Here is a 27752-nt window from a genome sequence, read left to right as displayed (position 1 = left end):
TACCCGAATCGGCAAGTAGGACGAGAAAGTCTACCTAGGTAGGTAGGTAGGTATTTACGTATGTACGTAAACAACCACTCGCTAATTACTTCAACCGCCAAATAACGACTTTCACTCTACCGTGGTGAGAAGGACGCAAGCCGCCCAAGTGGCGAATGGTTGAACTGCCCCTGTATGATTGGGCTGCCATAACATAAGGGATGGTTTGCGACGACTCCTACACCCCTCGCGGCACTTGACAAATATGTCTCTCAAATCACATGGCTGCTCATGAGCCAAGGCTTTTGTCTGTAGTCTGTTTCAAATCTACTTCCTTACATTTCTCATTCGATAGCTTCTAGACCGGTAGAATTGCCTTAATTAGCAACTAGGGTGACCGATCGACTCAACGAGTAGCAATCAACTGCGATCATGATCAAGCTCGTACATAGGATCCGATGTCCGAATAGGCAGATAGGTTAACTACCTAAGTTACGTGCGTATTAATTTACCAAGGAACGGAACTATGCCCGATCGTTCACCTTGTCCTGCTTGTCCTGCTTGGGTGCACGCTTATTTCCTAGGTATGTGAAGGTTGGCATGGAACGAAGATCCCCAAGGGGACGACGTACGTACCGCACCGTAGCAACAGCTCCGTCGACGGTCGACTCCGCCGTTATGTCTTGATTCTGGCTACATCTATGGGCCTTCTCTCCGCTGACCTAGGATTCCTAGTCTAGATTGGGCGTGAATAGCATGTCCCACTCGCATATGGCGCCTAATATACAATGTTATGCCGACACGGGATAGTCGTCTTCAAGGTGTCTCCTCGCTAGCTCGACTAAAGAGACGTGCTATTCCCTTAATCCGTTCCATCAAGTTGAACTATGCCCAATGACCAAGGGTAGATACTTGAACAGTAGTTGCTTCTAGGGACTATCATGCCCTAAGGTCTTCTGGTTGACTGGGCACACACAGTAGATCATCTCTGTAGGCGCGTGATTAGCTTAAGCGCCGCGTATCTACAAGATGACAAGATGTTGGGCATTTCGCGTTTCCAGTATGCTTGAAACGAAAGCTAAGTCTAGGGGTTGATAGGGGTAAGGCCAACCAACAAGAGCTGACCCCTGAAGGCTGAGCCCTACGAGCTGTAAAAAGGCTCAACCGGAGGAGCCAACGAGAATACACAGAATATAAACGTTCATGTTGTTAGGCTACGATCGAACGCTACAGCCGCATCCTGTAAGTCACTAAAATTCCACCACGTCGCACATCCCAAGGGAGATTATCATAGACTTCACCGCTCCCCTCTTCATTGACATCACTTCTTCGTTTGGTAATAATTGGAAATAAACGTCATCAAGAAGGAAAAAATAGACACGAGACAAACAATGCCCCAACTAAGTCGCTTACGCGTTAAACATTGATCGATAGAAGCTCGAGGTTGACTCGCCAATACCTAGAAGTATTCTCCGATTAGCCCTTATGCTTCTCAGATCCCGAACCAGCCAAAAGAACCACAGTACTGACTTGTCAATATTAGGAACCATCGAGTCCTGTGACCTCTATGAGATGGGTGATACAAATGCCAGATCATCACCCTTAAGTCATCCCATATAACCTCCTTTTGTAGGTATTGCCCTTTCGCATTGGGTCGAAAAAGGGGGAGGTTGGAGAATGAAAACTTGAATAACCTACTCGGTAGCCAAGGCATTTCGACATCAACCTAGGTTGCTAAGGGTACGAAAACATCTTGACGTCTGACACATGCGGTTATCAAAACACCTTCCACCCACTGTGACTGCAGACAGTAGTCTCCGCGAGAACGCGCGACGGAAGAAGCAAAACACCGACGAGCTAGCTTCTTACAAGTGTGTTTACATCTTGCCCTCGAACTCGTGTTACGAAAACACTGTCGTCATCCACAACCCCCAAGCCGCACTCCCGAACATCACCACCACCACCACCACCACCAACGCAACGACAACAACAAATCCCAAACCCGCCTCTCAGCCTCTCCCACAATCGCGTCAGCCCACCGCCGCTAACAACGGGGAAGCACCCACGCGCATCTCCTAATCGCCGACGCAAAGACGATCATGTCGCCCAACCCACCCGCAACGCCCTCTGCGCTACCACAGACGCCGGGCGTGCACAGAAGCAGGGCGAAAAAAAAGAGAGAACGCCAACACCAGAAAAAGCAAAGCAAAGCAAAAAGAATAACCACCTATCTTCACCGAGGTCCGGTCCGAACCCCCCACACCCGCGCCCCCCCTCTTATACGCGATTAGTCCCTGCTGTAAGACGCTGGCGCACGCAGCCACCTGCGCGGCACGCTTGGCGGGCGAAGTCCCAGATGCCGGAAACCTGTAAGTATAAGCCGCCTGCATAGCTAAGTAGGTAAGTAGCTAGCTAGCAGCCACACCAACACGCACGCAATAGGCAACTAGCTAGGAAGGCAGCTAGGCATATTACGCGCGCGTGCAGATGAAAGACGTACGAAAAAGGCACGTAAGAGGGGATGAAGGAGACCCTACGTGCGCTCGTCGTGGCGTTCGGGCGGGAACGTGGACCCCTAAGAAGCCAACGATCCGACGCCGTGGCATGTACGATAACCGGTCGTGCCGCATACATTAGCACATACCTACCTACCTACCTACCTACATACTTACCTACATAGACCACCAGATAGCCGAAACAAGTAAGTTGCTCCAGTTGTCCTGTCCCGGATCTGCGATAGACGAGCTCCCTACTGGGCCGGCAGATTGTTGAGATGATCGAGATGGTGAGATTCTTGGGACAGCTCAGCGGGACGGGCCATTCCTCGACGAGGAGCCGCGAATGGCTGTACCGATGACGCCCCGCCGCGCCCCGTCGGAATGCCTCCTTACATAGATAGGTACATAGCTAGATTAGATGGAAGCTTAGCTGCGATGGTTTCTAGATTGGGTAGGTACACACGATCTCCTTGTGGTGTGTATGGCAACGTCGATTTCACATGATTCTTCGGCTAGGGCTATCCAACGGTTGCTTAGTGATGCTAGACCCTCACATTATTAGCTTCCAGGTTGGGATTTCTTGATTGAGAGTAGATGTGTTGTTGTAAGCCTCAGTTCAATGAGTCGTGCTCAAGATGTCGTTCTTTCGATCGGAAGAACTTGTTTATCATCTCGCTGCTTTTAAGACGTCTTGAGTTTTATAGCAGGAATAGCGATGTATCGATACATTGTTATGTTGTTCATTGCTAGCTTTAGGTAGTTCAAGATGATAGACTCTTCGGGTTTTCGCTCAAGCTCTTTCCCGGTGAGATTAACATCCGTAACACTTATGAATGTGGTGTTACGCGCTTCAAGTCTTTCGATTGCTATAGGATGGATGCGAAGACGCACTGGCCCCTGGAATGGGAAGATGTCAGATGGATTTCAAACCTACCCCTATCACGTACCTATCCTCGAAAGAGGCATGTGGACGAATCTTAGATAGTCTGAATTGTATATACCTATACTTCAAAATAGAACTATTGCTCCTAATTTCTATCAATGTCATGCATGGAATGATTCTACAATACTGAGAATCATTCTAATGTCATGGAAGTATTCTTCCCAATTTCTATCCATGCTATACATAGAATAATTCTACAGTATTTAGAATCATTCTTATAAGTAGTGTATTACCATTACGGTACTCTCTTCCCCTATAAGGACAATCATGCAATGCCTGAAAAGATGCCCAGGTGAGATCTAGACTTGAAAGTATCTACCTAATGTAGGGCATTTCCTCCCTACTTAATGGAAACACTTACAAGGAATCATCCTAGGTACCTAGGTAGCTACGTACTAGTAGGTAATATTCGATCGTAGATAGGAGGTAAACAACAAAAGTCGTAATCTTCGTAAGGTGTAGATGCAGAACATCAACATCAATTCATAAATACCTACAATAGATCAAAGCTCATTATCATTATCACAACTCCCACCCCTTCCCTAACCCCTTTCCAGTCACATCACATCAAGAGCTCAACCCCAGAACCAGACAACAGCTCCAAGCATCAACAAACAGCCACCCTACCCCCCTAAGCCAAACTCCCCATAGGATCCCAAAGCGGCAGCACCACCGGCTCCTTGCCAAGCACATCCCGAACCCGTCGAGCCAAAAACCTCGGATCAACCACAGCCTGGTAAACAAACTCATCCATCCACTCATCACTCATAACAAACCAGCCCTTCTCCCCGACGCCCTCACCCCAACTATTCTGCACCCTCCAACGGACAGTCTTGCCCTCCGCATCGACATGCACCGCCGTGAGCACCATAGCATGAGTCATAGCGCTCTCACCGACCCTAAGTCTCGCCGCCTTATCCAAGCTGCCGTAGAGACTAACGTTAAACCCGAGTTCGTAATCAAACACCCCCAAATCCATGACCCCGCTGACGCGCTCGCTGTACTTCCCGACATCGGAGCCGAAGAACACGGGCAGGCCCGCGCGCAGCATAGCCACGCACGCCTGCTTCAGCGTCGCCATGTCGACGTTGATATACGTGATCCCGCGGCCGCCGACGATATTCCCCAGCCTGTCGACGGAGAGCAGGGACAGGGGGTCGTGGCGCGGGTCGTGGACTAAGGAGACCATGCTCGCGACGGTGGAGCTGCTGATGCGGAACTCGGGGCTCGAGATGTCCTTTGCGAAGCGGTGCGGCGTGGAGACCACCGTGCGGGCGCGCCCGTCCTTGTCTTGGAAGACCCACTCAAACTCCTCGCTCGAGCTAGGCGGCGGACCTAGGGTCAGCGTTAGGATGAGGTGGACTTCGCGCATCATCTTGTCCTTTGTTGCGGAGAGGACAGCCGTTGTGGTTGATGGGCTGTTAGATAGATCCCGCAGGATGACTGCGTACTCGCGTAGCTTGGCCACGATGATAGAGTTGATAGTGCTGCTCGTCATAGCATTCCAGCTATCCGGGTATAGGGCCTGGGGCACGAGGCCGTATTTCTCGACGAGATTGTACACCATGTCCCACTGCCCGCCGTCGCTTATAGGGTCCGCGAGTAATCTCTGGACCAACCTCTCGTCTAGGGATTGGTCGGCGGTCTCGATAATGTTTTCTAGGAAAAAGTTCGACTTCTCAAGCTTATCCCAAAAGAACAGATAAGCTTGCGAGAGCTCGAACGAGTCGAGGTTGTACTTCTTCATGAGAGCGATACGGAACACATTCGTACTAGCGAAAAGCCAGCACCGACCCGAGGATCGCTGGTTTGTGATGGGGGCGCCTTCGAACGGTATGCGGACGTTGAATACATGTTGATCCGCAATCTTCGCGGAACGAACAGCCAAGACATCTTTTGGATTCGCAGAACTGAGAGCTGAGAGTGCCAATCTATGACCGAGATAAGGTGTTATAAGCCTTATGAATGGTACTAGTGATATGATTGGGAGGCAACGAACCTGTTCTTGGGATCTGAAAGCAACTTAGACTGCCAGTCCTGAGTAATCTCAATATCTAGTCCCTCCGGTCGCCTGCTTATACGCTCCTTAAATGACACCCCCTTCTCGCTGTTAACGTGAACGAAGTCGTCCTCAAACCTGAGACTTTGGAGGCGTTCGAGAACGGCCTTTTCATGCGCAGCAACCGCTGCCGCCTCAGGCGAACTCTTTGACTGCTGAGCACCCATTATATTATATGTAATAACTACGAGAGATTTGGCACGGGATTATTGCTTAGGTACTAGGTAAGTAGATAAGAAGATGATAGGGATGAGATTGAGGATAGATATCGATTGATCCAGCTGAGCTCATAAACAGTGACACTTGTGCACGAGTAAATTAAGTTTAAGTTTCGACCTGCTTTCTACAATAAATGATAAACTTTACAACACAATTCTACACATAAAGAGGAGGGATCTCAAGGGAGAAGGTGGGAGAATGATGTGATTACATCTTATCATAGTAGATACTGGATAGCGAAGGATCGTCCTTCTGATTGGACTAGACAGGAGCTCGGCTGACCATATCTCGACCGGAGTTTCCCATTACGGTGCATTCTAAACACCCTGATGGCTACTATCTAAGTACTAGGCAAGTACCAAAGCTTAAACAGTTCATGCATTACATCTTCAAGTCATCGCAACATATACATATCCAATGCATGATCACGTTGCATAAATAAGACACAAGAATTGTACGCTAAGGGCTTGACATTCAATTACCATCCATATACAGAACATGCGTCAACTGTCATATGCCAAAATCCGTAACGTCCATTTTTCCAATCCATAATAATTACTCGCGGAAGATGTGTGAAGCAATCTTTAAGAGATCAACCGCGACTCCATCATTAACCATGTGCAAAAGAAATCGTTCCCAGCTATGATGACACTAATTGACACAACAGTTGATCCCATAAACCTACAGCGAACATCGCACGCTTATAGGTTAGAGGCGTGGATCACCTTCATGTCAACAACAAGCTCACGGCCGCCATCGTTAAGGACGAGCACGCGAACGCTGCCGTGACCGGCGTTGAAGGCCTGGTTAAGGCGAGACCAGAGGTTGGACTGGTCAATGACGGGGACGCCAGTCTTGACGTCGCCAGTCTCGGTCATGGCAACGATGCTGCCATCCTGGATGTCGAGGACACGGTACTGCTTGAAGACAGGGCCGAGCATGGTCTGAACGACAACACTGGGGGCAGGGTTGGAGACGAAGGAGGACTCCTCATGGAGCTGCTTGGTGAAGAGGTCGACACCAAGGTAGCGGTGCTGGCCGGTGGCAGAGGAGGTAGAGATGCGGATAACTTGGCAGGGGCGGCCCTGGAGCATCAAGATATCACCCATGCGGACATGGTGGCAGGGGATAGTAACGGTGTTAGGGACGGAGGGAGCGCCGTTACCCTTGGGGGCAGAGGAACGACCTTCGCGGACGATCTCGACACGGTCGCCCTCGGAGTGAAAGACTCGGTCAGCCATCTTGTGTAAGCTGTGACGGAATGAATGATGTTTTCCTAAACCTTCATTAGTATTGGTGTTGATGGGAAGCGACATCAATAAGTAGACTCACCTGATTCGTCGTAATATCCCATTCTAGACTTCTGGCTAGCGGGGGTGTGGCGGTGTCGAGGATACTCAGTGGTTTCCTCAACAATCTTGGTGTCCTTTTGGTAGGAGGAGCTGGGCCTGGGTGGGTCGATAGTGGATTCAGAGACACGAACCTCTTCTTGGAAGACGGGGAACGATTTGGGTGGGTCTATAGTAGATCCGGTGGATTCGATGTGTTCGGAGAAGTGAGAGCGAGGGGCCTTAGGGACGCCAACGGTAGTACCGACGACACCGATTTCCTTTTCCTCTTTGATGTAGTTAGGTTGAGCACGAGCGCGGTATTCGCGTTCGATACGGTCAATAGAGCTTAGAGCAGGCTTGTGACGATGGTCAACTTCGATAGAAGTCTCAGCAACCGAGAAGGAAGATTGAGGGCGAGGCTTGAAGTGAGATTCCGAGAAGGAGGTATGAGGTCTGATGAAAAGGTTTAATGTTAGTTGAATTGAGTCCAAGTTGAAGATATTTTACCAAGTCGTTACTTGGTCAACGTCAACTCGTATGGACCCAGTCACTAGCTAGGCAGGGGGCTATTGAAAAATATGAACCGAGCCCCATGCCCCCATCTTGGCCAATTTAATTGCGAATGGAGCTCTGGCCAGTGCGGAAAGTGACATTACGTTACGATCCGATTCACCAGATTATCTGGGGCTGTTTTATGACCCTCCCTTCTTCACCTCCATTACAACTCAATTGCAATTGAGCCCCGTTTTGTTTGTTGTCGTTGCAAATTGTGGAATTGGATTGACGGTGATTGACAATAGAAAATGCGGTAAAAACTAACCTGTGTTCCTCAAAATGCTCACGACGGGCACCGGGACGGCGGTAACGTTCTTCTTCACGTGTGATGCGGACCTCTTCTTCGCTAAATCGTTGCTCTCGACGCGGAGGTAACTGAGCAGAAGCAGAGATAGAAGAGTATTGACCTTCCCGTCCGGCTTTCTCAGGTTTGGCGGGGAGATCGATCTGAACCTCTTCGTGGGTTTGGGTGGTTGTCTCTACCTCAGCTTCCTTGTATGTGCGAGGGAAGATGCTGAAGGGGACGGGTACGCGGGCTTCAAAGTCCAGGTTGGCGACCTTTGCGGCGCGAGAGTCCTCTCCTCGACAACCTTTCGACTAAGGGCGAAAGGAAGACAAGAAGATTCCTCTTGCTCTTCTTTCTACAAATCTGAAAGAAAAGAAGGGAGTTTGAAGCGAGCGGATGATGCTGGCTTCTTTACTCGATTCTCTCGTTCAGGTTCAGGCTGGAAGAGCGGGGAATAGTGAGTTGGAGTTGGGTGTGAAGGAGTTGTTGGGTTGGTGGTGAGATCAAATGAGAGAAAAGGAGGTGAAGTGTCAGAACAGATTATTGGAAGGAAAGAAATAGGAGGAGCTGCAGGGAGAAAGATGGGCGGTGCAGAAGTATTGTACTGTACTGATCGTACTGACCCGTACTGCTGCGTCGTGCTGCGTCTTGTTGCGTCTTGCTCCTGCCGAGGGAGCAAAATGGCGTGGCAGGGCGTGTCCTGCTTGTTTTCCCTGTGTTTTGCTCTACCTGCCCGCTGCTTCCTCAGAGTGATGCAGGGGTTGTGTGGTTGGGACTTGTTTACATTGGTGGGTCTTCAAGGATATGGTGTGTTTATCAGACTCTGGAATAGGCTAGTGAGTGGATACCTAATCCATCCAGAAATTAAGACCGTTTTTAATTCTTTTTTTTCGCACGGGGGCCGCGAGTTACAACCGACACTACTCTGACACTGTCCTTGATTTCTCCATTTCCCAAGCTACGTCCAAGCTGCATCCTTTGCTGCATCCTGTGCGCATCCCAGCTACATCGAGCTACATCGAGCTTACCATAGTACATCCAAGCTATACTATGTACATTCAACCCCCTTTTAACCCTCACGAAACCCACATCGATTGGTACTCTGGCCAATTGTTCATTTCTATCCCTTGCTGTTTTCTTGTTTCGTCTTCCTCGTTGGCCGGGGAAGCCCATCCAATAAGCCTAGCCAACATTGATCTTCTGGGGCTTCGTGGGTCTCCTGGTCCGTCCTTTGGAGCTTTGACGACGATCAAGATCGAACCAGATCCACCTACTGGTCCAACCTCCTTTATTGGTGTCAAAATAAGAGAGGCCAGTTAAGCAGTTAAGCCAGTCGCCCGGCCTTGTCACTTCTCTATTATTATTATTTGCTCGGTTTATTTTGGACGAAATCAATAGATGGATCGAGATGGAGAGGCGCACTATATTCGGCCATTGAGAATTAATCAACATCTGCGTGGTCGTTCAGCTACAACTGGCAGATTCGGTAGCCATGGGACTGACATGTATCGAGCTCAAACAGTGATTTGTTTGCATAATGATCCGAATTGACCGCTCTCTATCGACAGCAACGCACGATTACATCTACCGGTGCTTGGAAAAAGCTGATCTGTCTCGATCGAAGAGTGCATTTAGCAGCCTAGGTATGCAGTGATACCATCTTGGCCAGCCTACTGCGTTGGAAAATTGAAAAAATTGAGGAGGCTGGCGCTAGCTGACAGGCTGGTACCGTTTTCTCCGAAGCAACTTGGCAGACGGCAGCGGCAGTGGCAGGCTGGCAGATGCAATTCATCTACGATTTACGATGGCTGGACAGCTAAAAACCAACCACCCGAGACGTCAATCGAGACTTGCATACACGACGAATCAATGCTTGGAAATGATATGATTCCCAACCACCATTTGCTGACACTTGCAGCTTCAGCAAGGCATCTCCCATTACGCGTAGTATCGTGGATTTCGCTCATTGGATTATTCTGCTGATTATGGTGCACAAACCTGGCTTAACTTATGCACGGCCCAATGCAGAGAGACGAGCTGAGCTGAGCAAGTGAGCTTTGCTTTTACCGTCGTGCAGCTCCAAAAACAAGTTCCACTGGGTCACCGATCCTGATCCCTGTCCGCCTTTGATGATGTACCTTCACCCAATCTTGTGCTACAGATCATCTCGATAAATTCTTAGAAAACCTCCTGGCCGTCCGGCCGTTGCAAATTGATCGATTTTTACTTTCCGGCCATCTAGTTATCCATCCAACACGTTTCGAATGCTAAAAGAAAAGCTCCGTCAACAATTGCTGATACCAATTTTACCCCTGATCATCCAGAGACTCCAATTTCGTTGTCATGACAACCGGATAGACAAGAACACGCGCTACGATCTTTACCTTATTGATTAAAGCGGAGCAGCTCGAAAAACAGGGATTTTACGAGGTTCGCGCCTCGCAATTTGAGAAAAAAAAAGTTGGCTTGCCGGCGGCCGTTTGAGAATTGAGCTTTCGTCACATGTTCGGACCTGGAAGAACTGTTTCGCTTCGATACGATCACTTAGCGCTTGGCCATTTTCGACGAGAGTTGGACGAATTGAGCTACGTCCGATGTTCTGAAACAATGGAAAGCAATTTGCAAGGCGTCGAATGAATCCAGTGCTTCAATCTTACGAATTCAATCTATTCTGGAGTGATTTCGAAGTATCTGACCAGCAGGGAGACGACTTGTGATGACATAGGCTACTCCGTACTTTCCGAGGGTTTCCGACCGATTTTAATCATTTTCGGCGCTTGGGGTAGCGGGCTTGTTCAGCTGCGATGTTCGCCCACTAGCCACTAGAAGCTTGATAATATCCGACTATCGACGGCGATCTTGGCGTAGAAAGATCTAGATGGCCATCAAACCTTACGTGACGTGACCTACAATAATGTGTTTGTAGTAAGTACTTTTTCGGTAGGCTTAGACGTCAATTGGGTGCATTTTGTAAACGTGAAGACATGATAGGGGCAGAAGATGGAATAGACTTGTTAGGAGTCTACAATTCCAAATTCAAGACTGTTTGATGCTAGCAAGTCAATTAGCAACGTAGATATAGCCTTTACAATAACGCATTTGAACTTGATCAATTGAGGCGTAATTTTTCCAATTGGTGTTGATTAAACTAGCAACCAATATCTTGGTTACTGTTGACCTACGCTGCTTATATTCTATATAGTACTCAAATGACTGAGATAACAACCTTGGAATTCATACATTCTCGTATTGGTCGACATTTTGGAATACATGATCTTAGCAACCAGTTTTGATAACTAGTTAAACCGGAAGACAGTGCCATCATTGCCAAATACCTACATCGATAATATTGCGACGACCTGACGAAAACGCTGTATCATTTGACAAACAGCCACCATGGCAAGACGCCAGATACACCAGCTAGACAATGCATGCGCGTGGTTCCTAAGCGATTCTATGAGCTAATTCGGTAGACACGTTAGACACCCGTATTCTCGGAATCAAGCGAAGTCACCGCGAAATCAAGCAATTTGATCGCAATATCGTCGCAGGAGCTCCGTTGTGGCAACTTGAGATCCTGGGTTTCTCCTCCTATTCTTCACAGACCCGGGAAGTGGCGTCGGCTTCGTGTCTCGGTTCCCCTTACCGCAGCTAGGAAGAATCACCACGATCAATCCACACCGTAAGCCTTAGCTAAGAGTATAGCTGTGCGCCTAGATTCGGTACCGACCCAAGGTGGATAGGTGAGCTGTCACCGATCTTGCCGTCGCCACCATCGAGAACAATGTGCTGTCCGACCCGATTTCGATAACCGTGCGCGCGCGCGCGATGAGATGGCAACATCCGACCCGTCGTCCATCGTACAGGGTATATGCAACCGCCGGCAGATCCGACCTAAGGGCGGTCTCCCTCCTCTGCTTCTGCCAGATCACGGAACGTAAGGGCCGGCCCGTGGGGCTGCATCGCTCTCCGCCTGCAAAAGCATCCTTCCTCGACCCCGTAACACGTACGTGGAGGCGTTCCCGTGGGGATACGTTTTATTAGCTGACCTTTCCGCCGCCACGAGTATGTACATACGAGCTCGGGACCGTCGACCAGACTAGACGCCGCCCTAGGTAGATACGGAGCTCCATAGACAGGTAGGTATGACGCAAGTTGGCAGGAGAAGCTCTTTTGCCATCTTGGGTAATATACATATATATAGATGGACAGCGAGGTTGTCGCTAAGGGCAATATTACATCGCACGTGTGGGAAAACCTGCAGCGCGCCCCGGTGGGTGGGGATCTAGACATTCCCACTCGAAGCCTCGTATTCCCTAGCGTGGGTTCAGTGTTATGCGTGACGCTGCAGATCTCCACACGGCGTGCATCTGGTTGTGGGTATGGCAGGTAGCATGGCATCATCTAGAAGTTCATCTTAGACATCGTAAGACTCCTACCCAGGTATTCGTTATCAGGGTTGGATGTCTAGCAACTTGATAGATACTTGGGTTATCTTTGAAGTAATTTTAATGAATTGTTTCCTGTTTGCAATCCTGATTCTGTCTCGTACCTACCTACGCATGGTAAACATGCGAATCCGCAAGATAACCTAGTGCCTATAGATCGTGTGAAAAAACAAGAATATTAAATTCTTAGGTTGAAGAAACCTCATAGGTATTTTGGATGAGGTATATATAAGAAAGGATTACAAGATTCTAAAATAGATTTGCCTTTACCAGCGAGAGTCTTGAAAGCTGTTCATCTCTTAGATCGAGTAGTTATCATTGGCTCTGCTAAATAGCATTGTCCGCCGCGTCAACTCAACCGAGTTCCTGCATTTGATAGAACGAAAATATATCGTCTAGAACGACCTGCCCAAGGGGATTAAGCAGCTCTGGTAGTGTTGCATGAAGGGTAATCTTGAGGTATATAGCATATCTGACTCCGGGCGGCAAACCATACGATCTCGTTACATCGCGTCCCCCGCACTTCCGTGATGTCTGACTTTCTATAAAAGGGAATACGGACGCACGCCCCCAAACTGATCGACCATCCGCAACGGTGGCATTGACAGATGGAAAAATTAGGGAAATTATACAATTATCCGGCCGTACTCGCCATACATTATGCCGAGATGTTAAGTATAGGGGTTTCTGTGCTACGCAGTATATAATATGAGATAGGGGAGGTAGTGATCGGCGTAGTTTGTTAGTGGTAGCCGTAGGTTGGATTGCTGCTCGATTAGACAAGACAAACTATCTTATCGCAAACATGAAGCCGTACTCACTTCTATGGGCGGCGTCCAGTGTGCTGGGTGCCTCGTGGATCGCGCCAGGAGCCGTGTGGACTGATACCGATGGGAACAAAATCGACGCTCATGGCGGTGGTGTCGTGAAGCGCGGCGACACCTTCTACTGGGTCGGTCAAGCAGCTAGCAGTAAATAACATGAACCCCTTAACGCGTCAAACTGTTGAAGCTGACAATGTGATGAAGATCAAACGCCGCAGATGTACTCGTCTACCGATCTTGTGAACTGGAAGAACCTTGGGAAGCAAGCCAGCGCCGTTACTGGTATGTGGCGGCCTAAGATAGCAAAGCCAAATGGTTCATTCTGGGTATGATACTTCTAGCAATACGCTTTCTCTTTGTGCAGCGAATTTTCTGATCAACTGGTCGACTATAGTTGTATGGCCAACAAGACCGCTATGTCCTTTCCCTCAAGTCGTCGGCACAAGTTGGTGGCTATAGTCAGTCAGCTAAGGTTCATATCCCGCCGAGCGATTATTCCTACTCGGACACCGGCATGTTTTATGATGAAAGCACAAGTGCGTCCACCTCGATGAACCTTAAGGGGGCCTATTTACTGATGGGATCGATGGGTTAGGCACCTATTATCTCCTAACTAGTGCCGATCACAACACCGTCCAGGTTAACCGCATTAACTCCGACGGATCACTTGGAGACAAGGTTTCAAGCCTTAGTACGTTCATCATCTAGGCCCGACAGATTTGTCACAAACGCTAAACGAAGTTTTATAGCGGGAGGAGCGTACGAGGCTCCGGGTATAGTGAAAGCTGGCGGTGTTTACTTCCTTATCGTCTCCGGAAAGACCGGATGGCGCTCCAATCCTAACAAGGTCTTTTGGTCGACCTCGATTAACGGTCCCTGGGCTGGGGGATCAGATATCGCTCCCCAGGCAGAGAATACCTATGGTTCTCAGAACACCTTTGAACTGACGGTGTATGTGTCCCGAGACATCCTTAGTGGCCCTATCAAATTTCCTAAGGAATGAATTGCTGACTTTCATTGTAGTGCGGGTTCCAAGGCGACCACTTACATCTACATGGGCGATGCTTGGGACTCGAAGGGTGGTGCTAGCTCGAACTATGTATGGGCTCCTATGAAGATCGATTCTAGGTGGGTATCCCGAGCATATTAGACTACCTTTGGTCGAAATCCAGGCTGGTTAACCGCATGCTTGCTCTATAGTGCCCACACCGTCAAGATCGACTATCATTCGATGTGGAAGGTCGACGTCAAGACCGGCGTAGTTTCTTACCCCAGCACGGCGAAGCGTTACGAGGCCGAGCACGCCGTTTTATCAGGCAGGACAGGTAACGTACCCCCCTAAACCAACACATCGGAGCTCACGGGACTGATGACGAGAAGTTGTGAGAGATTGCAACGAGTGTCTGACCAAGCGCGCCGTGCATGGTGGTAAGTCTATCTCCTGAATATGACTTAACATGGCTAGACTAACCCGCCTGATAGTTGGCGACTCAAGCGAAGTGACTTTCCACAATGTTACCGGCACTGGCGCGCGTCAATGGCTTTCTTTCCATTACCGAGCCAATAACCCAGAAGGTACGTCGCAATACTCAGGTATCATTAAGATAACGTTGAAACTGATGATTCACTGTCGTAGCCGGAGAAGCGCATATATATGTTAACGACGAGCCCGCCGTCAACATCTCGAGCTTGAACTCTCGCGCGGGTTATCACTCATCTACCCCGGTCGAACTCCTCCTGAAGCGCGGGGATGTGAATACCATCACCTTTGGAGCTACAGGAAGTGATGGTATGTTCTTCTTTCCAGACCCCTGATAAGTATTGACTGCTAATGATACTGCGATAGGATTTGAGGTTGCTGTGGATGGAATCGAGCTGTTTGAAGAAGACGAGTGATGCAGCGTTTTATGTTCTCTCTGTACATACTAAATTTGATACTGTGTTTTATATATTAGTATCTTGAATACTTACATATTACTCGAACAACTTCCGAATTATCGTAAATATTCTTTTTCGAGTTGATAAATACAATCGTATTCATCCAAGAGTTGAAGTTGAAGAGCGTAGATTAGATCGTGGAAATGGGTGGAATTAAGAAATGACGTAAATGACAGTAAGACACGGTATGGAATGGAACCTTCAATTTCGTCCCCCCAAACCTGTTAGATTTCCGTATAAAACGATGCCAATTACTTGCATCCCACCATCCTCGTAAATTTTAATTCTGATAGTTAACGGTAAGTAAACGTGAATAAAATTACGTTATTACTTTTTAGCCTTTACCGTTCCGATATTGCGACTTTCGTTGCGACTTGCCCCGCGTGCCGTCAGAGTCATTCTCTACTAGAGCAAACTGCCCAAGTACTACTGGATACACTTCTGGTGGAGATATCTCAAGTTTCAAGGTAGCTTCAGCGGCGGATTAATGGACAAGCCAAGATGAAGCAAAGATTTTCTTCGTTAGATGTCAAGGTAAATTACCAGATCACCCCAACCACTCTAGTTAAATAGGTACTTGCATAGCTTACACATATTCTATACTAGGTCATCGCTCACGAGCTATCGACGAATCTTGTGTCCCTCCGAGTTTCCAACATTTATGATCTATCTTCCAAAATCCTCCTCTTCAAGTTCGCCAAACCCGAAATAAAGAAGCAACTCGTCATAGAATCCGGTTTCCGATGTCACCTTACTGATTTTGCGCGGACAACCGCTGCCGCTCCATCCGTCTTCGTACAGAAGCTGCGCAAAGCCCTGAAAACCCGACGTGTTACAGCGGTTTCTCAAATCGGTACAGATCGGATCATAGAATTCCAGTTCAGCGATGGACTGTATAGGCTATACCTGGAGTTCTTTGCTGGCGGCAACGTGATCTTAACTGACAACGAGCTCAAGATTTTGACACTTCTACGAAACGTTCCCGAAGGAGAAGGTCAGGAGCCACAGCGCCCCGGCCTAACGTACTCCTTAGAAAATAGACAGAATTATGGTGGTGTTCCAGCCTTAACAAAGGAGCGTGTACAAGATGCGCTTCAGACTACTATTCAGAAGGCTGCTGATTCGGCAGCTAAGGGCAAGAAAATCAAGAGGAAGCCAGGCGATGAATTGAGAAGAGGGCTTGCCACAACGATCACAGAACTACCTCCTATATTAGTCGATCATGCATTGAGGGTCACCGGCTTCGACTCGAGTGTCCCTCCATCCACAGTTTTAGAAAACGATGGACTTATCCAACACCTGCTACAGTCACTCCAAGAAGCTCGCAAGATTGTCCAGGAGGTCACTAGCTCTGATACTTGCAAAGGATATATCTTGGCTAAGACGAAGCCTGGCATAGAGAGTGCACAACCTGATGGCGCGGATGGGGAACAGCAACGGAAGGACAATGTGCTCTACGAGGATTTTCACCCATTTTTACCTCGCCAGTTTGAAGAAGACCCAAATTGCGTTGTCCTTACTTTTGATAATTATAATAAGATGGTAGACGAGTTCTTCTCTTCCATAGAAGGACAAAAACTAGAGTCGCGCTTAACTGAGAAGGAGGCTGCTGCTAAGCGAAAGTTGGATGCGACTAAAGCAGAGCATTCAAAGAGAATCGAAGGTCTTCAAGAAGTCCAACAACTTAATATCCGCAAAGCCAATGCGATCGAAGCGAATGTTGAGAGAGTCCAAGAAGCGATGGATGCGGTAAACGGTTTAATACAACAAGGGATGGATTGGGAAGATATTGGCAAGTTGATCGATCGAGAACGCCGACGAAACAACCCGGTAGCTGCTATCATCACGTCCCCACTCAAGCTAAATGAGAATACCATCACCGTGCTTCTCGGAGAAGCAGAGGAGGAGGAAGACGATGAAGACGATGCATCCGACACCGATTCTGTAAGCTCGGATGATAGTGGATACGCGGGCACAGAGGCGTCTATGCGCAAGATTCGTGATAATCGGCTGGCAGTTGACATCAACCTCGACCTCTCCCCTTACGCCAACGCACGGGAATACTATGGCGAACGGAAAGTGGCAGCTGTGAAGGAACAGAGAACAATGCTCCAATCGGAATTTGCGCTGAAAAGTGCAGAGCAGAAAATTACCGCAGAGCTAAAGAAAGGCCTAAAGCAGGAGAAGCCTGTCCTGCAACCGATCCGAAAGCAGTTGTGGTTTGAGAAGTTCACATGGTTTATTTCGTCTGATGGCTATCTTGTCCTCGGTGGCAAAGATGCCCATCAAAATGAGATGCTCTATAGGAGGCATTTGAAGAAGGGCGATGTCTATGTGCACGCAGACCTCCACGGCGCACCCAGCGTAATAATAAAAAATAGCCCAAGCACGCCCGATGCACCTATACCTCCTTCAACATTATCACAAGCTGGATCTTTGGCAGTTTGCGCCTCATCCGCCTGGGACTCCAAAGCTGGGATGGGTGCATGGTGGGTAAATGCGGATCAAGTATCAAAATCACCACCAACTGGAGAATTCTTAGGTACTGGCAGTTTCATGATCAGAGGAAAGAAGAACTTCTTGCCTCCTGCGCAATTGATCTTAGGCCTCGCATTGATGTTTAAGATCAGCGAAGAGAGTAAGGCTAAGCATGTTAAGCACCGCCTTTATGACCTCCCAGATGTTGGACCAAGCGATCAAGCTTCGACAGTCACTGCTAGTAAAGCTGCAGCTGATAATACGAGAGATGTTGATGAAGAGAGCGACTCGGGAGATAGTGCTATAGACATTGACGAAGATTTTAAACTGAAGGATAACCCACTTCAACCTTCGAACCACGACGAGCATGAATCTCCAGATCCGGCAGAAGGAACCTCTCTTAGCCGAGGAGTCAGCAACCTAACAATCTCCGAGGAGCCTCACATTTCTCATGCTGTCGAGTTCACAAAAGCGGAAGAAGGCGAAGTCGATGAAGAGGAAGATGCGGAAATAGCGACAGATGCTGGCTCGGCACCATTAACCAAGATAACTACCTCAGAAGCTGTTTCGTCAGGAAAATCTACACCCCAGCCCCAAAAGAAAGGTCAACAAACTAAACGAGGTCAGAAAGGAAAAGCAAAGAAAATTGCCGCCAAATACAAGGACCAAGATGAGGAAGACCGTGTGGCCATCGAAGCTCTTATAGGCGCTACAGCAGGAAAGCAAAAGGCCGAAGCTGAGGCAAAAGCCAAAGCTGAGCGTGAAGCGCAACGGGTAGCTACACTCGAACGCCGCCGGGCACAACACCAACGGCAGCAGCGTGAAACAGCCGAGCACGAGGAAGTTCGCAAGGTGATGCTCGAGGAGGGTATCGAGACGCTCGATGCCGAGGAAACAGCTAGCCTAACCCCCCTCGATGCGCTTGTTGGCACCCCACTTCCCGGAGACGAGATACTCGAGGCCATCGTCGTATGTGCACCCTATAGCGCACTCGGTCGCTGCAAGTACAAGGTCAAGATGCAACCCGGTGCACAGAAGAAAGGCAAGGCTGTCAGGGAAATCCTAGAGACATGGAAGGCGGTCTCAACGAAGAAAGGAGTTGTTGACGAGAAGAGTGAAGACAAGGAGAAGATGTGGCCGCGTGAGGTAGAACTCTTCAAGGCCATCAAACCCGAAGAGATCTTCAACGTCGTGCCTGTGGGGAAGCTCAGGGTTATGATGAGCGGAGCGGGCGGTGGCGGAGGTGGAGATGCGAAGGGTAAAGGTGGAAATAAGGGAGGTGGCAGTGCGAACCGTGGCAAGAAGAGGTGAAAGGGATAAAAAGAGATATAGATAGGTACCGTAGGTCAATATATAGGTATCTATATCAGCCCTCGCCGGCAGAAACGATTGCTCTGAATTACATCGACAGACCATTCACGAATATAGGTACTAGGTTCTTTTAAGGACTTATCTCATCATAACGGAAAAATCGGTTCTTGCAATATTTAATCTATCTGCACGTATCATATGTTTAATCAAGGGATCATGGATTCTACCAACCTACCTAGTAGACAATAAGGGTTTGGCAACACAATACTTACCTACTACGACAAATACGACCTCTAATATAGGTATCTAGGGCATAGGTGGGTAGAAAGGGTCTGCCCACTTTACCTCCGAACCAGGAGGTTCAAAGAATCCTTTACGCCCGTCGAAATTCTTCTCGTACCAATCCTGAACGGCAGGGTCTATCTGAAGGGCATCCATAACACTTTCTTCACCACTGAGGATCCGGGTCAAGAGACCCTTGAACTTCGCCTCGTCAGTAAACTTAGCCGCGTTTACCACACAGCAGCAAGTAGCCATCCAGCACAGAATGTGAAGAGGGTCCAAAGTCCCTCCACACTGACGGAACTCGAGAACACCGCGATGGCTATCGACGACATCGAAGTAGAGCTCGTCCTGGGAAAACTTCCCCGTCCACTTCGGGTCTATGGGATTCGACCTCACGCCGTCTCCCGTAACCTTCACCATAACCTCCGCTTTCCTCGAGATAAGCGACGTGCCAAGTGCTCGTGCGATATCCGTGACGTTCGCGTAGCACCACAACCCGACGAAGAAAATACGATCCGACAGCTTCCCCTCCCCCTGGAGCGCGGGGATCCACTCTTTCGGCAGATTCCGCTCCATCTCACTCACCCGCATCGCGCGCTCGTCGTCCGGCGGCTGCGGGAGGATCGTATCGTCCGCGGCGTAGATACCGAGGGGATCCGCGTCAGAAAGCCCGCCGAGACGTGACACGCGCGTGATAGCGCCACAGACGTCGTCGTATTTGCGCGAGCTGCGGTGCGCGCGGTTGAGCTGGTCGAAGCCCTCGTCGCGGAGGATAGCGACGAGCGAGACGAAGCGCTTGATGTCGATGAGGTCGATGCCCGCGCGGCTCGACACGCTGACCTGTGTCGTCACGGGAATCGACGGCATGTCCCGGTGCACGCGGAAGTTGTTCCGCATCACGCGGCAGATCCGGTACAGCGCCGTCAGGATCTCCCGCGCGGACTCGATCCCCAGCACCGGCGACGCGATCTTGATCACCTCCCAATGGTACGGATCGAACTCGTTGCGCGGCGCGTCCGCGTATTCTCTCCGCGGCGGCGTGGCGAAGGCTTGAGGCGCCATGGCGTACACGGTGAAGGCGCCGTAGCGCAGGTTCATGTGCGGGAGGACCACGGCGCGTCTGTCGCGGTTGATTTCGGTGTATTTCCCCTCCGGGTTCAGCGGGATGAACCGCATGCCCGTGTCCTCATTCAGCGTCGTCAACACCCGATCCACCACGACCTTCCGCACATGCGACAGGTCCGGGTCCCCTTTCTCATCGCTGATATCCGCAAGCCACCTCTTCTCCTCGGGATGCGGGTCCGGGATCCCGTCCCGCGTACGTCTGTACACCGCGATCGGCAACTCGAGCTCGAAGCCCAGAGTCAGAAACGGATTCTTGACCGTCTCCTCATCGCGCACCCAGTCCTCCTCCGCCGGCGCCACGGGCTGCCACTTCCGCCCGTCTTCGAAGCGGTCGCGGTCGCAGATCCAGTCCCGCACGTCCTGCTGCTCCGCCATGAACATCGGGTGCACCAGCTCGCGCACGTAGCGGCGCTCGAGCTCTTCCATCGCTGGGCTCGGCCGGAACCATGTTGTTTCCTCTTTCGGGTACAGCTTGTGCTTCCGGTCGTAGTCGTCGTGGAGGAGCGCGAGGTGCTCGAGGGTGGAGTCTTGCAGCTGTTCCCATGGGAGCTGGGAGGATATGTTGTGCGGGAGGATGGTGCGCCAGTTTACGTTGGTCCAGTTTATATTTAGGAGGAGGGAGTCCCAGTCGTAGGTGGGGGGGTCGCTTGTGGACATGGTTTGTTGTTGTTGTGGTGTGTGTGTGTGTGTGTGTAGGAAGTTATTGCTGAAGGGATATTGGATTTATACTTACTTAATAGTGATACCTACTGTTTTGCAGCTTGTGTAGATATCTTCTATTTCACTCACCTTGGTGGATTTAAGTTTCCTCTTAGGCGTTACGGAATAGCGAAATGTGGTGAGGAACCAACTCAGGTGCCTTGCTTGATATAGAGGCATCTCGGACAAACTGTATAACAGTGGTTTTATTGGAGCTTCCTGGCTATTGATGGATGATAGATTTTGTTCATTCTTGATAAAGCAATCGTTTTCGAGTGACTGTTCCAGTTGAACCGACTTTCTTTGATATCTTCTCCTTGATCGAAGGATAGGTACATTACCTTGAGTCATTACTGAGTTGTCAAAGGGGCAGTCTGCGCCATCCCTAGGTACTGAGGCATGTGGCTGAAAGAAACATAAGGGTTACAATACCTACCTAGGTACGAAGGTAGTATGCGAGTATGATCTTTTACCTCTCTAATTCCACCAATTTCTAGACAATATTTAGACGTCTTGATGGCCCAGAGACCTCATAAATCTACTTTACGACTTATAGCTACTAGCAGGATATGCTCGCCGGTCTTCTATGGCTGCATGTGGCCCTAGACTATTGAACGCCACGTTCTGTTCTTTACCTACCTGCCTCTATCAGCTTGTGCTAGTTGAGATCTGCCTTTTCAGGCATACAACGTCACATTTCACGATGAACTAACGAATATGATTAGTATCTTGTGGTAACACACCTCGTTAGACTATTGATAGGGATTATGCTGTGCGATGCTCCTCTATCCACTGGTGTGAGGCTCTTCGAACATGGAAGAGCTGGTTATACGATGCTATATATGACTCGACTATGTCTACTGAGACATTGTGTGTCAAGTAAATCACCGCTCCTCGCGGACACGACCTTATCGTCCCGGTCTCGATAGGCAATTAGGTAGCCGAGCGCTGATCAAGACCGGTAGAAGTCGGTGGGCGTACATTTGAGAGACCATCAACATTTGCTTTTTGGTACGAATTAGTCTTATGCGGCGGCAGCCCAATATTAATACGTCACCTAAGGCGTTCCTTCAACCATACTGGAGAGTAGTAGCCTAAGACTTTTGTTAGTGATATTGATAAGATCCTTGCTAGGCTGTTTCTTCTCGGAGTTGCAAGGTTTTAGAAATCGTGATTCTTAGATCATCGAACAGCTGCCCAGTGTTGTTGATGTGCTTTGCAAATGCTGGTTTCTTAACCGGCTAGCCCAGCCTTAGAGTTTAGACACAAGCATCTTCGGAACACAGACCAATCATCGTAAAAGCCATCAATCGAATACTTCTGCTCGCGCAAATAATAAATCGATCCTTGAGTCGGCCTAGCTGGGTAGTTATGCTGTTGGTGCAACATCATGCAAGGTACGCCGAGGGAGAGGAGCGGTGTTCCTGGGCTCGAAGCTGACGATATTCGGTACGGTTTAGCGGTAGACTGACGTGAGCAATGAACATTCAAACAGGTATTGCCGTGTATGGGAATGGAGAAAATGCGAATGGCTTGCCTCTAGAATGTTTATGTAGCATTTGCTGAGATCATGAAACCGTAATGTATGCAGCTAATGAATCCTTCGAGCTGCCGATACCCCCAAAACCTATGCTGAGCACGTGTCTCCCTTGTAATAAAAGACTGGTACCGTAAGATTGCTATCGGAGTGGCCGTGCCACTGAGTCGATTTTGGACATTGACGATCTGCAGCTATTAGGAGAGTTTTACAAGAGGCTCCTTTGTGCGAACTAATCATGGGACGAGCCTTTAGCAGCTTGATACTACATCGAAATGTGTATATTAACAAGATCATAGATGCCGACTTTTCGACCCGGCTCTGTTGTACGGACGAAGAAGTGTGGCTGAATATGGACCGGACCTAAATTTCAAGGCTCACATCGAATGAGGCTGAGCTTGACTAAGCCTCTTTTCGCATCATTGATAAATTAGTACGGTACCTAAGTATTCCCTAGCGGGGGTCTTTGAAGCGGTCGGGGATGGCGGGGCTTGGAGGGGCTTGGAGCTTCAAAGTTGGAGGGGTAAGGTTTGGCGCAAACGCAAACAAAGTGGATATGATATCCATGGATGGGAAGGTACGGCCTAAGAGCATTATTCAGAATTTTAGATCGGGCACCAATATTTACGGTAGGTAACCTCCCCGTTTAGATGGTATTAATAACTTTAACCACACGGTTAAAATTCCTGAAAAACACGGCCACTTCTTAATTGAGATTAATTAATGCCACGACGCTCCGCCATTTAATTTCGTAATGTTTTTATCGCATATTTTATTTAAATTTAATTTTATTAATTTTATATTTTATAATTATTTTTTAATTTAATTATTTAATATATATAATTACGTTAATTAAATTTAATTAATTTATTTTAATTAAATTATTTACGATTAAAAATTTAATTATATATATTAAAATTATATAATATTAAAAATTAAAACGTTAATTATATTAATTATTTTAATATTATTTTATTTAATTTTTATATAATTAATTTATAAAATTTTATAATTATAATATTAATAATTATTATTAAAATTATTAATATTTTTATATATTATTTATATTAATTAATTTTAATAAAAATTTTATAAAAATTAAAAAAAAAAATAAATATATATATTTATAATAAAAATAATCGTATAAAATTAATAAAAAATAATATAATAAATATAAAATACGGTTTAAAATACGATTTAAATTAAAATTTTTATTAATTTTATTAATTTTATTAATTTTATTAATTTTATTAATTTTATTAATTTTATTAATTTTATAAATTTTATATACGTTTTTTTAATTATTTAAATATTTTATTAATTTTTTATTTTTAAATTTATATTTTAAATTTATAATTTAATCGTCGTTAAATAAATAATTAAAAAAATTCGTTATATAATAAAATTTTATAATTATTATAATTATTATTTTTCGAAAATTAATTAATTAATATTATACGATTTAATTCGTACGTTTTAAAGTTTAAAAAATTTAATTTTTTTTTATTTTATTATAAAATTAATAAAAATATCGTTATATAAACCGTATAACGTTAATAATTTTTAAAAAAATAAAAAAATTTAATATAACTTTTTTTTATAATTTTTAATTAATTAAAATAAAATTTTTATTTTTAATAAATTATTAATAACGATTAATATTTTTTATTTTTAAAGTTTAAATTTTTATAAATTAAAATTAATTAAAATTAACTCGTAAAAATTCGAAAAATACGTATTTATAAAATAAATTTTATTATTTAATAAATAATTTTTTATAAAATAATTAATTAATATTTTAATTTTTTTAAATTACGTAATTTTTATATATAAATTAATATTATTTTTATATTTTTTTTATTAAAAATAAAATTATTTTAAATTTAATTAATTTAAATAATTTTATTTAATTATATTTAAATAAAAAATTTAATTTAATTTTTTTAATAATTTATTAATAATTAATTTTATAATTTATATATATTTTATAAATTTAATTATATAATAAATTTAAATTATAATATTTATTTTTTAAATAACGTTTTAAATATTTATAAATCGTTTTAATTTAATTAATTATAATAATTTTATAATTACGTATATAAAATATTATATATTAATAATATTTAATTCGTTAAAAAAATAAATAACGATTATATAATTTAAAAACGTTATACGTAAAAAAATTAATAAAATAATTACGAAAAAAAATATTATATATTAATAAAAAACTTAAATTATTAAATTTTATTTTAACGTATATAAAATTTAATTAATTAAAAAAAAAATATTATAAATTAAAAAATTATATTACGTACGTTTTTACCGTTAAAATTTTTTTTTAAATAATTTTTAAATACGTTAAAACGTATTTTTTTTATTAACGTAAATATAATTTCGTTAAATTTTTATAAAATTATTATAAAAATTTAATTATTTTTTAATATTTAAATTTTAATATTAAATTTTAATTAAAATTTTTATTTTTTCGAATAATTACGTAATTTATTCGTTATTTTTAATTTTATTTAAATTATTATTTTCGTTATTATTTTTTAAATTAATTAATTTATATATAAATAAATTTAATTTTAATTTATTATATTTAAAAATATCATAAAATTATATTTCGTTAATATTTCGTAATTTAATAATAAAAATTTTATTTAAATTAATTTATTTTTATTTTACGTAATAAATAACGTTTTTAAATATATATTATTTATATAATTATTAAAACGTATTTTCGAAAATTTAATTAATTATAAATTTAAATTTTTTAACGAAATTATTTAATATAATTATTAAAAATTAAATTTAATATTATTACCGTAAATTATTTAAATATTTTAAATATTATAAAAAATCGATTTTTAATTCGTTAAAAAATAAATTAAAAACCACGTAAAAATTAATATATAACGTAATAATTTTTATTATATTAAAAAATAATATATTAAATTTATTAATTTAAATATTATAAAATTAATATATAAAATATATATAAATTTAATAACGTATATATCGATTTACGTAATACGTATTATTAAATAATAATATATTCGAATATTATTTTTATATTTTAATATATTATTTAAAAATTTAAAATAATTTTATTATTTTATTAATTTTTTATTAATATTTATAAAATAATTAATATTATAACGTTTTTTATATTTTTTTAATTTTTTTAAAAATATTTAAATATTTAATAAATTTTTTTATATACGTTATTTAAATAAAATATTCGCGTTTTATATATTTTACGAAATAATTATTATTTCGTTTATACGTATAATTTAAATAAATTCGCGATTAATTAATTATATATTAAATAAATTTTCGAAATTATAAATTATATTATTAATTATATTTATATTTTATTTAATATATATAAATTTATTAAATAAATATAAAATAATTTAATTATTAATTAATAAATTAATTCGTAATAATTTTAATATAATAATATTTATATTTAAATTTTAACGTTATTATTAATAATACGTAATATTAATTTTAATAATATTAATATTATAATTATAATTCGAATTTTTAATTTTAATAAATTATTTTTTTATTTTAATTTAATACGAAATTAAAATTTTATAAAAATAATTATATTTACGAAAAAATCGTTAACGTTTAATAAATTTTTTAATTATTATTAAATTATTATAATAATTATATATTAAAATAATATATTTTATATATAATTAATTATTTTTATTAAGTTTTTAATTTTTATTTAAATTTAAAATAATTATAATAAATTTTAATTAACGAACGTATTTAATATATATATTAAAAACGTTTTTATATAAATTAAATAATTAATTAATATTATATAAAATTACGTTTTTACGTTATTAAATAATTCGTTTTTAATTAAATAATATAATAAATATTTTCGTAAATAAAATAATTTTATTAAATTTAAATAACGTAATAAAATAATATTAAATTAATATTTAAAAAAATAATTAATACGTTATTATTCGTTAAATAAAAATAATAAAAATCGTAAATATTATAATTTAAAAAAATATTAAAAATTAAAATTATTATAAAAATAATATAAATAATTTCGAAAATTATTTTATTATTATAAAATTTAAAATTTAAATAAATTTAATTTTAATAAAATAAATTAAAATAATTTCGTATTATAAATTAATATAATAAATAAATTAATAAAATTTAATTAAATTAATTATATATATTAAATAAATAAATTAAAAAAATTAAAAAATAATTATAAAATATAAAATTAATAAAATTAAATTTAAATAAAATATATAATAAAAATATTACGAAATTAAATAATAAAACGTCGTAACATTAATTAATTTTAATTAAAAAATAACCGTGTTTTTCAAGAATTTTAACCGTATAATTAAAGTTATTAAAATGGTATGTATGTATTTAATCCTTAGCGTTGCATACATTATCTTCTGTAAAGTACGTGCTGTGAATTGAAGTAACTATTATATGTTAGCCCGCGAGTGATACTTCCTTTAATTGATATAATCCCTGACCATATGTACCTAGGCGCAGTTGATGTTGCGGTACCTGCTGTACCTGGAAGCATACGCGAAATTCAATGGATGTTTGAACTTCTAACCAAACTCTTCTAAACTTCCAAGCTGCCAAACTGCATACTACCTTACTGACTCTGTTTCGATGCATGGGAAGGGCCGAATCTTTATACTCTGCGATATTCATTCTCTGCAAATTCTTTTCGGAGCCGTGACATTCATCACAAAGAAAGTTTTCAAGATCCTAATAAACCAATAAGGGCACGGCTTATCCGTTGCCCCGGGTTCTAATAAAGATAGGCTTAGCCCTGTGCAAAGAACCGGCACAGAGGCATTTGTAGGACTTGAGATCGCGGGATTGATTCCTAAAACCTTCAAGCATATCCGAACTCCTGCTTAAAGCTTAGATATACTAGCTCTTACAACGTTGCTATCTACTAGGAGCAGCTGCGAGATTTCTAACGATCTAGACGTACGGGTCACAAGAATTCACTTTAAATAATGCAAACGGCGCCAACGACTTTCGAAGCAACGTTTGTCTGAAAAGCAATTCACGCCTGGGCAATCTTCCTGACAAATATAATTAGCGGCACAGCACAACCAGCACAACCCGCACAACAGCACAGTACGCTACAGACAAGAAAACGGGACACGCCAAGCCATTTCCTTACCCTGGTCACTGGTCTAGTTCTCCGCCAT

General features: G+C 43.2%; 5 protein-coding genes across 5 annotated transcripts; 2 read left to right on the top strand and 3 right to left on the bottom strand.

Annotated features, from left to right (window-relative positions):
* Positions 1–3713: 3713 nt before the first annotated feature.
* GGS22DRAFT_121418 (peptidase C1B, bleomycin hydrolase) lies at positions 3714–5885 on the bottom strand. The gene is made up of 2 exons (XM_047958241.1): positions 5420–5885; positions 3714–5351 (listed from the first exon to the last, which is right to left on the bottom strand). The coding sequence occupies exons 1-2, from the start codon at positions 5644–5646 to the stop codon at positions 4052–4054; spliced, it is 1527 nt and encodes a 508-aa protein (XP_047819772.1). The 5' UTR covers positions 5647–5885; the 3' UTR covers positions 3714–4051.
* A 1-nt stretch (position 5886) lies between these two features.
* GGS22DRAFT_121422 (translation protein SH3-like protein) lies at positions 5887–7223 on the bottom strand. Its single transcript, XM_047958242.1, has 2 exons — positions 7031–7223; positions 5887–6974 (listed from the first exon to the last, which is right to left on the bottom strand). Exons 1-2 carry the CDS (start codon positions 7050–7052, stop codon positions 6400–6402), a joined length of 597 nt encoding a protein of 198 aa, XP_047819771.1. The 5' UTR covers positions 7053–7223; the 3' UTR covers positions 5887–6399.
* A 5371-nt stretch (positions 7224–12594) lies between these two features.
* GGS22DRAFT_159363 (carbohydrate-binding module family 35 protein) lies at positions 12595–15147 on the top strand. Its single transcript, XM_047960784.1, has 11 exons — positions 12595–13289; positions 13347–13468; positions 13537–13678; positions 13738–13833; positions 13892–14093; positions 14166–14270; positions 14343–14467; positions 14523–14570; positions 14625–14717; positions 14779–14931; positions 14989–15147. The coding sequence occupies exons 1-11, from the start codon at positions 13124–13126 to the stop codon at positions 15036–15038; spliced, it is 1302 nt and encodes a 433-aa protein (XP_047819770.1). The 5' UTR covers positions 12595–13123; the 3' UTR covers positions 15039–15147.
* A 356-nt stretch (positions 15148–15503) lies between these two features.
* GGS22DRAFT_199384 (uncharacterized protein) lies at positions 15504–18935 on the top strand. The gene is made up of 2 exons (XM_047966283.1): positions 15504–15614; positions 15687–18935. The coding sequence occupies exons 1-2, from the start codon at positions 15582–15584 to the stop codon at positions 18867–18869; spliced, it is 3216 nt and encodes a 1071-aa protein (XP_047819769.1). The 5' UTR covers positions 15504–15581; the 3' UTR covers positions 18870–18935.
* On the bottom strand, positions 18932–21393 carry GGS22DRAFT_159359 (uncharacterized protein). The gene has a single exon (XM_047960783.1). It carries the CDS (start codon positions 20934–20936, stop codon positions 19176–19178), a length of 1761 nt encoding a protein of 586 aa, XP_047819768.1. The 5' UTR covers positions 20937–21393; the 3' UTR covers positions 18932–19175.
* Positions 21394–27752: the final 6359 nt, after the last annotated feature.

The sequence above is a fragment of the Annulohypoxylon maeteangense genome, assembly GCF_022496945.1.
Source record: "Annulohypoxylon maeteangense strain CBS 123835 unplaced genomic scaffold GGS22scaffold_6, whole genome shotgun sequence".
In the NCBI taxonomy this organism is placed as follows: Eukaryota; Fungi; Ascomycota; class Sordariomycetes; order Xylariales; family Hypoxylaceae; genus Annulohypoxylon; species Annulohypoxylon maeteangense.
The sequence above is the reverse complement of the archived record's forward strand: the minus strand, read 5'-3'. Positions and strand labels throughout refer to the sequence as shown.